We start from the raw sequence: 12913 nt of genomic DNA on the forward strand, positions 1-12913 counted from the left end.
CATCCTACTCTGTCAATATACACAGATCTACCTCATTCTTCTGGCTGCACAGGACAACATACTACAGTTGTATCATTATTTGCCATTTCCCTTACTGAAAGACTGACTTGTTTCCAGTGTTACTACTATAAGCAACGTGGCAGTGAATATCCTTATATACACATTTATCTGTGAACACAAATGCAAGGCCAAAGGTACGCACATTTAAACATTTGACAAGTATTGCCAAATTCAATCTCAAGAAAATCACACTAATTTATCCTCTTATATGCTTGCTACCCTGGGTGAAATCTTTATAACTGTCTTCCTACCTAATAAATAAAACATATTTCATTTTAAAAACTTACACTTCCATAATCACCAGAAGCATGAAGCATCTTTTGACATACTTACTAGCACAATCTGTATTTCCTCCCCCATGAACTATCTATTTATATCCTTTGTTCATTTTTCCACTAGACCATTTTTTTTTCCTATTTTTTAAGTTCCTTGTGTATTAGAAACACTAGTTAGGAGCACAGGCTCGAGTTAAGACAGCTTGGGTGCAAACGCTAGCTATCAGAAGTACCTATACCTCACGTACTATTTTTAGTTTCAAAAATTATACCTTTAGGACTTCCCTGGTGGCACAGTGGTTAAGAATCCGTCTGCCAATGCAGGGGACACGGGTTCGAGCCCTGGTCCGGGAAGATCCCACATGCCCATGCGCCACAACAATTGAGCCTGTGCTCTAGAGCCCGCGCGCCATAACTACTGAAGCCTGCATGCCCTACAGCCCGTGCTCCACAAGACAAGCCACCGCAATGAGAAGCCCGCGCACTGCAATGAACAGTAGCCCTCACTCACTCACCGCAACTAGAGAAAGCCCGCGCACAGCAAGGAAGACCCAATGCAGCCAAAAATAAATAAATAAAATTTTTTAAAAAATTATACCTTTAAATAAAGAATATACAGACCTATAAAACAGATCAAGAAACGTGTATAAAATAATTGTAACTGCTAGGCCCATATTTTCTGTCACTCAGAAAATGGTTTTCTGAAGTCTTATATAAAGTTGTATCTTTAGCCATATATTTATTGATATTGTCTGGCTTATGCTTTTTTTTTAAAACAAGTTTTTATTGTATTTAAGACACTTAGGTTTTTGTTTTTGGCCACGCTGCGCAACTTGCAAGATCCCCACCAGGGACTGAACCTGGGTCACCTGCACTGGAAGCGCCAAGTCCGAATCACTGGACTGCCAGGGAATTTCCTGGCTTATGATTTTGATAGCTTTAGATTTATTAACATTGTCAACTTTCATGTAATATTAATAACAACTTAAAATCTTTATTTAAATTAAATCTACAAAGCCAACTTTTAGAAAAATTAAATTCCATTTGGCTTAAGCCAGTTATTATGAAAATATATTTGTCTTAAAATTTTTTTTAATTTATGAAACGGAAAGAAAAATTAGTCTCAGGAAAGGTAAGCTAGGCTTAACTAACCTTTGGTCCAAGAATGCTTGGCTAAAAGGTCTTTTTTTTTTTTTCCAGCCACACTACTCGGCTTGTGGGAGCTTAGTTTCCTGACTAGGGATCAAACCTGGGCCCTTGGCAGTGAAAGTGTGGAGTCCTAACCACTGGACCGCCAGGGAATTCCCTAAAAGGTCATTTTTAATTTTAAATAAAGGGGATAAAAACTACTCTTGCACATATCATATACCACAAACCATATCTCAGCAACTTGTACGGTAGAAATTTGTGGTAAGATTTTTTTAGAACTACTTGAATAAAGCAAAAAAAAACCCCTCAACTAGGAAATTTTTTTTTAAAGGAAAAAAATGAGGTTTCCTCTACCTACACAAATAACTTGAATTAAAATTGATAACCTGTGTGGGAAAGGGAACCACACATAAAAAGTAGCCTATTCCCTGGTGGCGCAGTGGTTGAGAGTCCACCTGCCGACGCAGGGGATGCGGGTTCGTGCCCCGGTCCGGGAAGATCCCACGTGCCGCGGAGCGGCTGGGCCCATGAGCCATGGCCGCTGAGCCTGTGCGTCCGGAGCCTGTGCTCCGCAACGGGAGAGGCCACAACAGTGAGAGGCCCATGACCGCAAAAGCAAAAAAACAAAAAAAAAACAACAAAAAAAGTAGCCTAACAGGTTGGCTAAAATGTAGACCCATAAAAAAAAAATATGATTCTTACCAAAAGAGCACTGATAATTATTATTGAATTATTATATCACTTGCTGATCAAGCTAACATTCCATGGGCTGTAAATATAGTAATTTTTATGCAGGGGTCACCTGAGACCTGAAAATAGTTCAAAGATTCTTTCAGGGTAAAAAAAGATTGGGAAAAGCTGTCTCAGAGTTTACTTCTTTCCTTAGGAAGGCTTTCCACAACGTAAAGTTACAAAAATTTTCTATATTGCCTTTTCATAGTTCATTGTTTTCTTGTTATCTGACCTTTAACCCATCTGGACCTTATCTGTATTATGAGAGGTATCTATTTCCAAAAGAGGAGTAGACTGCCTTACTGCACTAATGGAATACATCTTTTCCTCACTGATCAGCAGAGCCACTTTCATCCTATACCTGGTATCTACTATATATGCAGACACATGAGTGTGTATATGTTTTAAAGTCCTTGGTCAACTCCCAACACACGGGTCCCCAGAGGAGCCTTCTACTCTTTGTATTCTTTACTTCTCGGATTAGGGGACCCTGAGAACTGCTCCACCTTTCCTAAAAGTTTCTCTCTTAGAGGAATTCCTCTATCACCTGATTCTGTTTGCTTTCTCTCTTGCAGCAATTCCCCAGATTTACTGGGTTTAAAAAAAAAATCATTCCCTATTTATTATTTTTAGTGAAGTTTAGTTGCTGTACAATTTTATAAGTTACAGGTGTACAATATAGTGATTCACAATTTTTTTTTTTTTTTTTTGCGGTACGCGGGCCTCTCACTGTTGTGGCCTCTTCTGTTGTGGAGCTCTCCCGTTGGGGCCTCTCCCGTTGCGGGCTTCCCCACCAGGAAGCCCCATGATTCACAGTTTTTAAAGGTTAAGATTTAGTGGTTTTTTGATGGCATTTTTTTTTTCCCAGCACTGCTAAAAAAAAAATTTTTTTAAGTATCTTTTCAGTCACTGAGGATGGGAAAATATGTGTTCTTATGAGTCCACCATATTGAACCTATCTCATGGATTTATTATTTTATTTTTTCTTCCATTTACAAGGGGTTTGGGAAAAATGATGATACTAATAGATGATCTCAATTAGCTATCTTGAACGTAAAGTCTCAAAAAAACACTTTAAACTCAAATCCCAAACTAGTTTAATCTTACGAAAAAGAAGATCCAAGCAGTAAAAAACAGAAAAATTTCTTCAACTGAAAAGTCAGGCCTTCTCTTTGTACCTTTCCTGTGCCCCTCCTTCCTTATAGAGACTGTAATAAACAACTGCATCCCTCCATGTGCCAGATGCTTTCTTGTTATCTCATTCAGTCTCACTAAATTGTATTATCCCTACTGACAGATGAAAAAACTAGCACTAAAAAGATTAAGAAAATATCAAGAAATAAGACGTCAGGTCAAATTTAAACCCAGGGGGCTTCCCTGGTGGCGCAGTGGTTGAGAGTCCGCCTGCCGATGCAGGGGACACAGGTTCGTACCCCGGTCCGGGAAGATCCCACATGCCATGGAGCTGCTAGGCCTGTGAGCCATGGCTGCTGAGCCTGCGTGTCCAGAGCCTGTGCTCCTCAACGGGAGAGGCCATAACGGTGAGAGGCCCGCGTACCGCAAAAAAAAAAAAAAATTTAAACCCAGGAATGCAACTCCAAAGCCCAGGTCCTTCCAATATACTCACCTACACTGCTAAGGGGCAAAACCTTCTACCTCACCAAACGTACTTCTTCACACTCTTGCCTCTCCATCATGTTCTACTCCCTTTCCTATTCTCTTGGTGGAAGTCATGGAGGGCAAAGTGAAATGCAACCACAATAGACAGTAGCAAGAAAGCAGCATTTGTGACTGTAAGATAGTTTTAGTTTCACGTAAGGACCCCTAAAGAGGAAAACTTACCTTCTCGGCAAATGTATTAAGTTTCTCCTCTTTCAGTAAGCATATTATCAATTAGCATTATTTCTTGAGGCTTATAAATATCAAATGAAGGCCTAGAAATTTACAGGTGACGTTGAGTCATGGAACCATACAACTACACGAATAAGAGCCTTTCCATTTAAGTAAAAAGTTCCAAATATCATGCTTTTAGTAATGAGGTAAGATTAGCCCTCCTATGTTCTTGATCTGCTCAGGGTGACACAGACAGAAGGGGAGCTTCAGTCACACACAGTGTGACACATCCAAATCCAGTCCCAAAAGACCTCTTAATTTCTATACTGTTCAGTTCTCCAAAGCAAATGGCAAGTATCTGTAGCCTCTTAAGTTTACAGTAGTTGCAAATATTTTTAGTCTATGTTAACTATGAAAGCCCTTGTGTAAGATAAAATGTTTCAAAAAAAACCAGAACACTCCCCTTGGTGAAAATAATCTCTGACATCTGTATATAGACGTGATGCTCTACTAACCAAAACCCTGATGGCAAATAAAGTCTATTCAATAGGATGCACCAACATTTATCTCCCTTTTACCTGAACCTGCTGTGGCTGTTGAACCTGGATCTGCTGTTCTTGCTGGGTTTGTGGCTGAACACTGGTGGTGACTGGACAGGCAAGTTCAAGCAAAGACCCGGCCACTTCGGTGCTGTCTGTGTAAATGCAGTTCCCACCCTGTTGGTACACCATGGTAGTGGTGGCCGTCTGCTGGAACTCCTGAAGGGCTTCTGGCCCCTTAGAGGCTAGCGAGTCCAGAAATTCCTTCATCCTGTGTTGCGGGACAGACCGCGCCTTCACTCGGATGTACTCTTCAAAGGAGATGGTGTTCTCCAGAGAATTATTCATATTGCAGAGTCCTTAGGGTTCCTAGAAATAAAACAAATGGACAGAAGTCAAAACTATGCCACTGTTTTAACATACTGAAATGCACAGAGCAATCACTCTTGCATCAGTGTGGAATATTCAGGGCAGCTGTATACATCTGGAATCCAAAGTAAGATTTTATTAAATAACCTTATTTTTTTTCAGTTAATAGCATCTGAAAATTGTTTCCATAAACATTTCTTAAATCAAACTATCACACTGAAAACAAAAAACAAAAGCATGTGTCACAGTACTGGATGAAACGGGCTGCAAATACACTCTCCACCCAGCACTAGGCCAATCCCATCTTCTCTGCAGAGCCAAGCACTGGACAATAAAAGTCACATGCAACATTGCTCTGTGACCATCAGAGAGGACTACCAAGGAAGGTAGGAGCCAGGATTCCTACCAACATGTTCTATTTCCACTGCCAACTATGTTTTACAGTGAAGGGACACGTATGCCATCTAGCTGTGGCAAGATCCTGGAGACAAGGGATGTGTTCATTTCCAACCAGAAACACCAAAAATCCCATTTGCTATATACTGCTCACATTCTTTTGCTGCATAGCTTACTGGTTAAAAGCATGGATTTTGGAGCCAGGCTTCCTGGGTTTAAAACCCAGCTCGAGGGCTTCCCTGGTGGCACAGCGGTTAAGAATCTGCCTGCCAATGCAGGAGACACAGGTTCGAGCCCTGGTCTGGGAAGATCCCACATGCCGCGGAGCAACTAAACCTGTGCACCACAGCTGCTGAGCCTGCACTCTAGAGCCCGTGAGCCACAACTACTGAAGCCCACGTGCCACAACTACTGAGGCCCGCGCGCCTGGAGCATGTGCTCTGCAACAAGGGAAGCCACCGCAATGAGAAGCCCGCGCACCACAACAAAGAGTAGCCCTCACTTGCCGCAACTAGAGAAAGCCGGCACGCAGCAACAAAGACCCAACGCAGCCAAAAATAAAAATAAATAAAATGAATTTATTTAAAAAAAAAAAACCCAGCTGGAACTCTCCTTTGCTGTGTTACCCTGGACAAGTCAGTTAACTTTAGTTTTGTCTATAAAATAGGAATTAAAATAGCATTTACGTCAAAAAGTTGACTTGAGAATTAAATATATGTAAAGCACTTAGAAAAGTACCTGACATATATACAGTGCCACATAATTATTAACTAATTCTATTAAAGGTAAGTGGGGGGAGAAAATTGAATAGTACCTTAAATAACTAGGTCACTTCAAAAATCAATTCTGCAAGTTTTTCATCAGGGTATTTACCTTAAGAATTAATCTGGGGACTTCCCTGGTGGCGCAGTAGTTAAGGATCCTCCTGCTAATGCAGGGGACAGGGGTTCGAGCCCTGGTCCGGGAAGATCCCACATGCCTTGGAGCAAATAAGCCCATGCGCCACAACTACTGAGCCTGTGCTCTAGAGCCTGAGAGCTACAACTACTGAGCCCACGTGCTGCAACTACTGAAGCCCCTGTGCCTAGAGCCCGTGCTCCGCAACAAGAGAAGCCATCGCAATGAGAAGCCCGCGCACCGCAACAAAGAACAGCTCCCGCAACTAGAGAAAGCCCACTCGCAGCAATGAAGACGCAACGCGGCCGAAAAAAGATAAATAAAATAAAAAATTTTAAAAAAAAGAATTAATCTGCAAGGGTGGATAGTAGCTCTCAATCACCTGGGAGACAACCATGCGATCTATCCATGAACTGCTGAGTGCCCTGTCACTGCTGCTTTCATACCATACTCTCTTGACCAGTACCACCTCCAGGACAAAAGCAATGGCAGGATATGAAAGTAACACAAACCGAGTGAAACTCTTTGCCAAAAAAAGACTCTCAGTCAATCTCAAATGTCTAGAAAAGTGATTTGTTTCCTTGAGCCATCTGACTAGAAACAGAAATATCAGTCTCTCTTTCACTGCCCAGATGCTGTCTTCTGTTAACAGATATAAGGTGTGTGTGTAATCATATTATCTTCCACCTGGCTCTAAACTCTAGCAGACAGGACTGTGTCCTGGTCCTCTCTGAATGGCTGATACATGTAGGTACTTTGTATATATCTGTTGCACTTGGAATTCAATGTGGAACAAAAAGGATTATGACTCTGTTCCTGTAACATCTATAACTTACAACCATAAAATGTTATGCTTTTCCCTCGTAAATGGTTAATCTATACCTTGGGGGGGAAAAAAGCCCTATATATCCAGGGCAAGAGACTAAAGGAAAAATATGAACCTTACTGCTATTAATTTACTGACACCGGCAATATTTCTGTGGCAGGCTGTTTAAGTATAGTATACAAATTATATTCAGGTACTTTCAAAGAGAATAGACCCAGCAATAAACCTTTTATTATGATGCCCATAATACACTGTAAATATATTTCTCCATAAATAAAGAATACTACATATACCTTATCCTGTCTAAAATGCCTAGACCACTACTCTCGGGAAAGCCTCCACCTCTTAGGAAACCCCCAAGCACCAAGAGAGTACAGAGAACAGCAAGTACAGGTCAGGGGAGTGAGTGCAAGGTGAAGCTGCTGCTGATGGCCTCTTGTCTTTGGAAATTTAACACTTGTTTGTCCCTTTGTCACCTCTCTTCTAACCATCTCCCTTGCCCAGTTCTCCCTTCTCTCTGTTGCAGAGGCTCTCAGTTATCTTTCTCAGGACAGAAAATTAGAAGGCCTTCTATGAGACTTCAAGATTAAGCTATCAATGATATCCATGGCACATAGAGTAGGAGGAGCATCAAGGACAAGCACTTCATACTCAGAGCAGGCCACTCCAGCATAGGTGACCCACAGTCACTAACCACATTGGCACAGAATGTGTCAAAGCTTCCCTCTGATAACAGCATCACAATTGAAATTTCCCTCTTAAGGAAGCATCTCTCATAATATAGACCCACTAATAATACAAAGTTCACAATATGTGATTCTAATATCCAATTACATGCACCCTTCTGCTCATAAGGGACAAAGGAGAGATTGTGTGAACAACCATTAACCAGTTCTCTACCACGTTGGCACATATTTCAGTTTTTCACCTCCATTATAGAAGAACTGCAGAGGGCACCTGAAATTTACACTTCCCCAAATTAATTTTCTTCAATAATTAGTTGCATTCATGTAAAATACTTAGAGATTGCTTGAATTTTGTCTGTGCTAGAATCGTAGCTACTGTATCAAAGCAATTTTTAAAAAAGTATAGAGGATCATGCAAATCATGCAAAAAAAAAAACCAAAAAACTTTTTCTGCTTCAAATCTGGGAGAAGATAAATATGACCAAGCACAAATACAAAGAAACACTGAAAGTTAAGTTTACAGAACCAGAAAACCTTCACACAAATATTGCTTGGTAAAGGCAGTCCACAGAATCTTCCTAGTGACCTTATTTCCCTTCACTCTTTTAAGTTTCAGTAATCAAGGAGGCTTAAGCCTCATGTGAAGTCTGATATTAAGTACAAAGCAGAATTATACCAATTTTTCTTCCTAGAAACAAGCTTTCTTCAGTTTTCAGTGTAGAATTCCACCTAGTTTTTTTGGGGGGGAGCGGTCGTCTTTGTTTTTTTTGGTGGGGAGGGTAAAGGTAACACATCTACTTTCTTAGAAAAACTGTTCAAATAATATAGCAAGGTATAAAATGAAAAGTAAAAACAGCTAAGTAGGGGCTTCCCTGGTGGCGCAGTGGTTAAGGATCTCCCTGCCAGTGCAAGGGACACATTTTCAAGCCCTAGCCCGGGAAGATCCCACATGCCGTGGAGCAACTAAGCCCGTGCGCCACAACTACTGAGCCTGAGCTCTAGAACCCGCAAGCCACAACTACTGAAACCTGCGCACCTAGAGCCCATGCTCCACAACAAGACAAGACACAACAATGAGAAGCCCACGCACCGCAACGAAGAGTAGCCCCCGCTCACCGCAACTAGAGAAAGCCCGCGCACAGCAACAAAGACCCAACACAGCCAAAAATTAATTAATTAATTAATTAACAAAACAAAACAGCTAAGTATGCTGTGACCTCTGGTTCTTTTTTTTTTTTTTTTTTTAAGGAAGGAGGGGGTTTTATAAGTGGCCAAAAATTGTGAAAGACTGCAAGACAACTCTCACTTTTTTCTTATAGCACAGTTCAGAATGTTAATGCTTAAATTAAATGTTAAATGTTTAAAATTCCTCTCTAAAATTTTAAACCACTTTCTCCAAATTAAGAACGTAAGTGAACCATAAAGAGAGAAAATCCTGCTCTATTAAAAGAAGGTTTCATATGTTCTAACAGAAAAAAACACAATTTAATTGACTTTTAAAAATCTACCTAAATATTTCAAAGTAACTGTTTATGCTTCCCTGAATTAACTAACTCCCAGTTTTAAGTACTACTTTTATTTTTTTAAAACATCTTTATTGGAGTATAATTGCTTTACAATGGTGTGTTAGTTTCTGCTTTATAACAAAGTGAATCAGTTATACATATACATATGTCCCCACATCTCTTCCCTCTTACATCTCCCTCCCTCCCACCCTCCCTATCCCACCCCTCTAGGTGGTCACAAAGCTAATCCTCCCTGTGCTAAGCGGCTGCTTCCCACTAGCTATCTGTTTCACGTTTGGTAGTGTATATATGTTGTCCATGCCACTCTCTCACTTTGTCCCAGCTTACCCTTCCCCCTCCCCATATCCTCAAGTCCATTCTCTAGTAGGTCTGTCTGCACCTTTATTCCCGTCTTACCCCTAGGTTCTTCTGACCATTTTTTTTTCTTTTTTTTTTAGATTCCATATATATGTGTTAGCGTACAGTATTTGTTTTTCTTTCTGATCTACCAATTTTAAATATTGGTCTAATCCTCTAGGAAAGGTGTTAGGGCATTTAAATTGCCTTCCTCTCACTAAACCCTGCCAATCATATTTTAATTTTTGTCATGATCAGTTTCATAGCTTTAAACCTCTAGTTGTAGGCACACTAATTTTATAGTATCTCTGGACTTCCCACCATGTAAGATAAGGAAATTAAAGTTCCATGCCCTCTATTTTTGACAAGCATTTAGCTAAGTGAGTATAGCTTCTGTTTAATCAATCTTTTAGTTTTAACAACACAGCATTTCATACCAAATCAAACTCAGAACTTTTTAAAATCAAGGTTCCAGGACTTCCCTGGTAAGTCCAGTGGGTAAGACTCCGCGCTCCCAATGCAGGGGGCCGGTGATCGACCGGGGTCGGGGAACTAGATCACACATACATGCCGCAACTAAACAACTAAGAGTCCGCGTGCTGCAACTAAGACCTGGCGCAGCCAAAAAGAAAAATAATCTTTAAAAAATCAAGGTTCCAAAGATGATAAAAACAATTCTGCTCCAAATAAATCCTACCTGTCAGTACTTCTAGAATACTACATTCAAAACAGTCACTACAAGAATAGTCCAAATATAAATTTATTTCCTGAGCAGAATGGCAAATAAGATGGATATTCAGTTCTCAGAAAGAATGGAATAAAAGCTTGGAAAAGTATCTGCTATAAAGCCCCAAAGTTCATTCTTTAACTTTTCATCAAAAAAAGAAAAGACCACACACCTTTAAGTAGGGAAAATTCTATAAAACTTAGAAAACATTGATAAAGGTTCATACACAGGTTCACTATATTCTCCTCTGTTTTTATGAAAATATTTGAAATATCCTATGACAAAATTACCTTTTGGTTTATAGCTAGCCATGTATTTTAAGTAGTTGAGACTCCAAAGTTATAAAACCTTCTGCAGTGCTCCAACCTTACAGTCTACTGTTGGCTCTAAGCAGAAGCTACTACTACCCAATTCCCATTGCTTTTTCCTTTCACTAAGCCCCCAAGAGGTTCTTCACTGACTGTACAAGTCCACAGAATCACCTGAAAACCACTAAATCAGAGGAAGCTAAATATTAACAAATAATGAATTCAATGGAGAACTTAAAAAATATATAACAGAAAAGGCCAATTTGAAAGAATATTCCAATCTGCTCATTTATACACAAGGCTTCATTTCTTGTTCTTTTAACCTGCTCACTTGGCAGTATCTACCAGACTGACACATCCCAATAATGAAAGCACACTAAGTCAGCATTTGACCTGACACAAAAGTGCTGCCGGAGGGGGGCTGGGGTGGGGGGGAAGCTTCAGAAATACATTTAAATATGTGAGACCAGTCAGTGAGTAAAAGACAACACTGAGAAAAATTAAACATATTCTCAATAGTGGTGATAGGTTTCTTCCTTTGCTTTTATGCTCAGAAAAAGTCTGCCTTTACCATAAACTCATTCACTTACAATTTTTAAATTTACAATGTAATTATTTATACTATGCTTTGATCCATTTAGAATTTATTTTGCACAGTGTGAGGTAAAAGCCTAATTTTATTTCCAAAGACCCAACAACCCTGTATCATTTACTGAATTACTGAAATTTCTTTGCCCGCTGATTTAAAATGCCACTGATTGTATATCAAATTCATATAAAGAAGGTCTGCTTCCAAGCTTTTTCTGTGATCCCACAGATCCTTCTGTAATACAGTAACTTAAAAAAAAAAAAGCATGTTAATACCTAGAAGATCCACCTTCCCCCAACAAAACGTTTGGTTTTAAAATAAAAAAATTTAGTGACACAGAAGACACATTACGTGGGAAAGGGGAGGCCAATACAATTGTATTTATATATCCCAGTATGGTTTAATTATGTACCCAAGAAGAAAAACTGGCATAACAGCAGTTATGCCTGGGTAGTATGGAATAACAGAGGACTTAAATTTCTTCCTGTTTAATACACTCCTGTATTTTCTGCAATTTGTATTAAACCAAAAAGACAGTTAAAAAGTAATCCTTTTTGCATAGTGGTTATACCACAATAACAGTCAGTAACAGACACACAAACAATTCTGGTTGTTCATAGTTTGATTTTTCCCTCAAAATCTGAAACTCTGAAAGACAAAACCATCAAGCAACAGAAGCTTGCATAATAATGAAGACTGTTAAATTCAAGATGTTGCTCACCAGATACATAAGGCTGAGCCTTGGTAACAGAGAAAGAAAAATGGATAAACTTAATGAAACTACACTCTATAACCCCCAAACAAAGAAGGTTCTTAATTAGCCCCAAGTCAAAGACTCAGTGAGGAGCATTAAGTAAACTGATGAACTAAAATACTTCTCAAAAACATGAAGCTGGAGGGATAGTTGAGTACTCCCAATTTCCGGGAATCAGAAATGGAGGGGAAAACACTCTGGGGCTCTTTGGGGTGGAGTCTGTAGCCAAGCATTTGCTTCTGAATACTTCAAGCATAGCTGCTTTGCAAAACAATAGACAAACCAACCCCCCCCCCACCAACAGACCTAGGAAATTTTCACTTCAACCGCACACATTTTTACTGGTTATTTCCCCTGTACTTCCTTCTACTGGAGCTTAGCACAGTGCCTGACAAAGAGCAGGCCCTCAGTATACCAAAGTTATCATTATTCTAATTATTTTATCTCTAGTACACAAGAGGAAAAGGTTACTCCAAAACAACAATCTATTACATTTCTGTTTGCTAATTTTTTCCTATTTCAGTACTAAGGGAAGGCCTAAGTACTCAGGGGAGTCATCACTTCTTGGGTCCCCTCGAATCTGCTACCTCTTCCCGGCCCCCATGCAACTCTGCAGGGTGGGTCTTGAATATGTGATGAACTAAGAGAAGACATTCGGAGCTGCCTCAGAGCCCTACCTCTTCCTGTTTACCCAATGGTCAAGCTCTTGGGCCCCTCTTAAGGCTCACATCTACTAGCAATGGTTCCTCATAGCTTAGTTCTGGTTTGAAGAACACATTGACATGAAAAAAACATCAATTTCCATTTTAAGGAGTCACAGTCACATTTGTCCTAATTAACATAAGGAGTCATTTCAAAGAAGCAGATGGGGAGAAAACAGTTCTATTCTTAAAGGTACTAACACACCACAC

The 12913-nt window shown here is 39.9% G+C and overlaps 1 protein-coding gene across 3 annotated transcripts in view; it reads right to left on the reverse strand.

Moving 5' to 3' along the window:
• Nucleotides 1-12913, reverse strand: part of QRICH1 (glutamine rich 1) — a 54389-nt gene that overhangs the window by 37575 nt on the left and 3901 nt on the right. For all 3 annotated transcript variants that reach the window (XM_022573201.3, XM_022573203.3, XM_022573204.3), the window contains one exon: nt 4628-4957. In XM_022573201.3, the coding sequence (XP_022428909.1) occupies nt 4628-4936 (309 nt within the window). In that variant the 5' untranslated portion in view covers nt 4937-4957. The remainder of the gene's footprint in view (nt 1-4627; nt 4958-12913) is intronic.

This window comes from Delphinapterus leucas, chromosome 10 (assembly GCF_059928025.1).
Source record: "Delphinapterus leucas isolate spDelLeu-1000000601 "Yukka" chromosome 10, BTC_Dleu_Yukka2, whole genome shotgun sequence".
Lineage (NCBI taxonomy): Eukaryota > Metazoa > Chordata > Mammalia > Artiodactyla > Monodontidae > Delphinapterus > Delphinapterus leucas.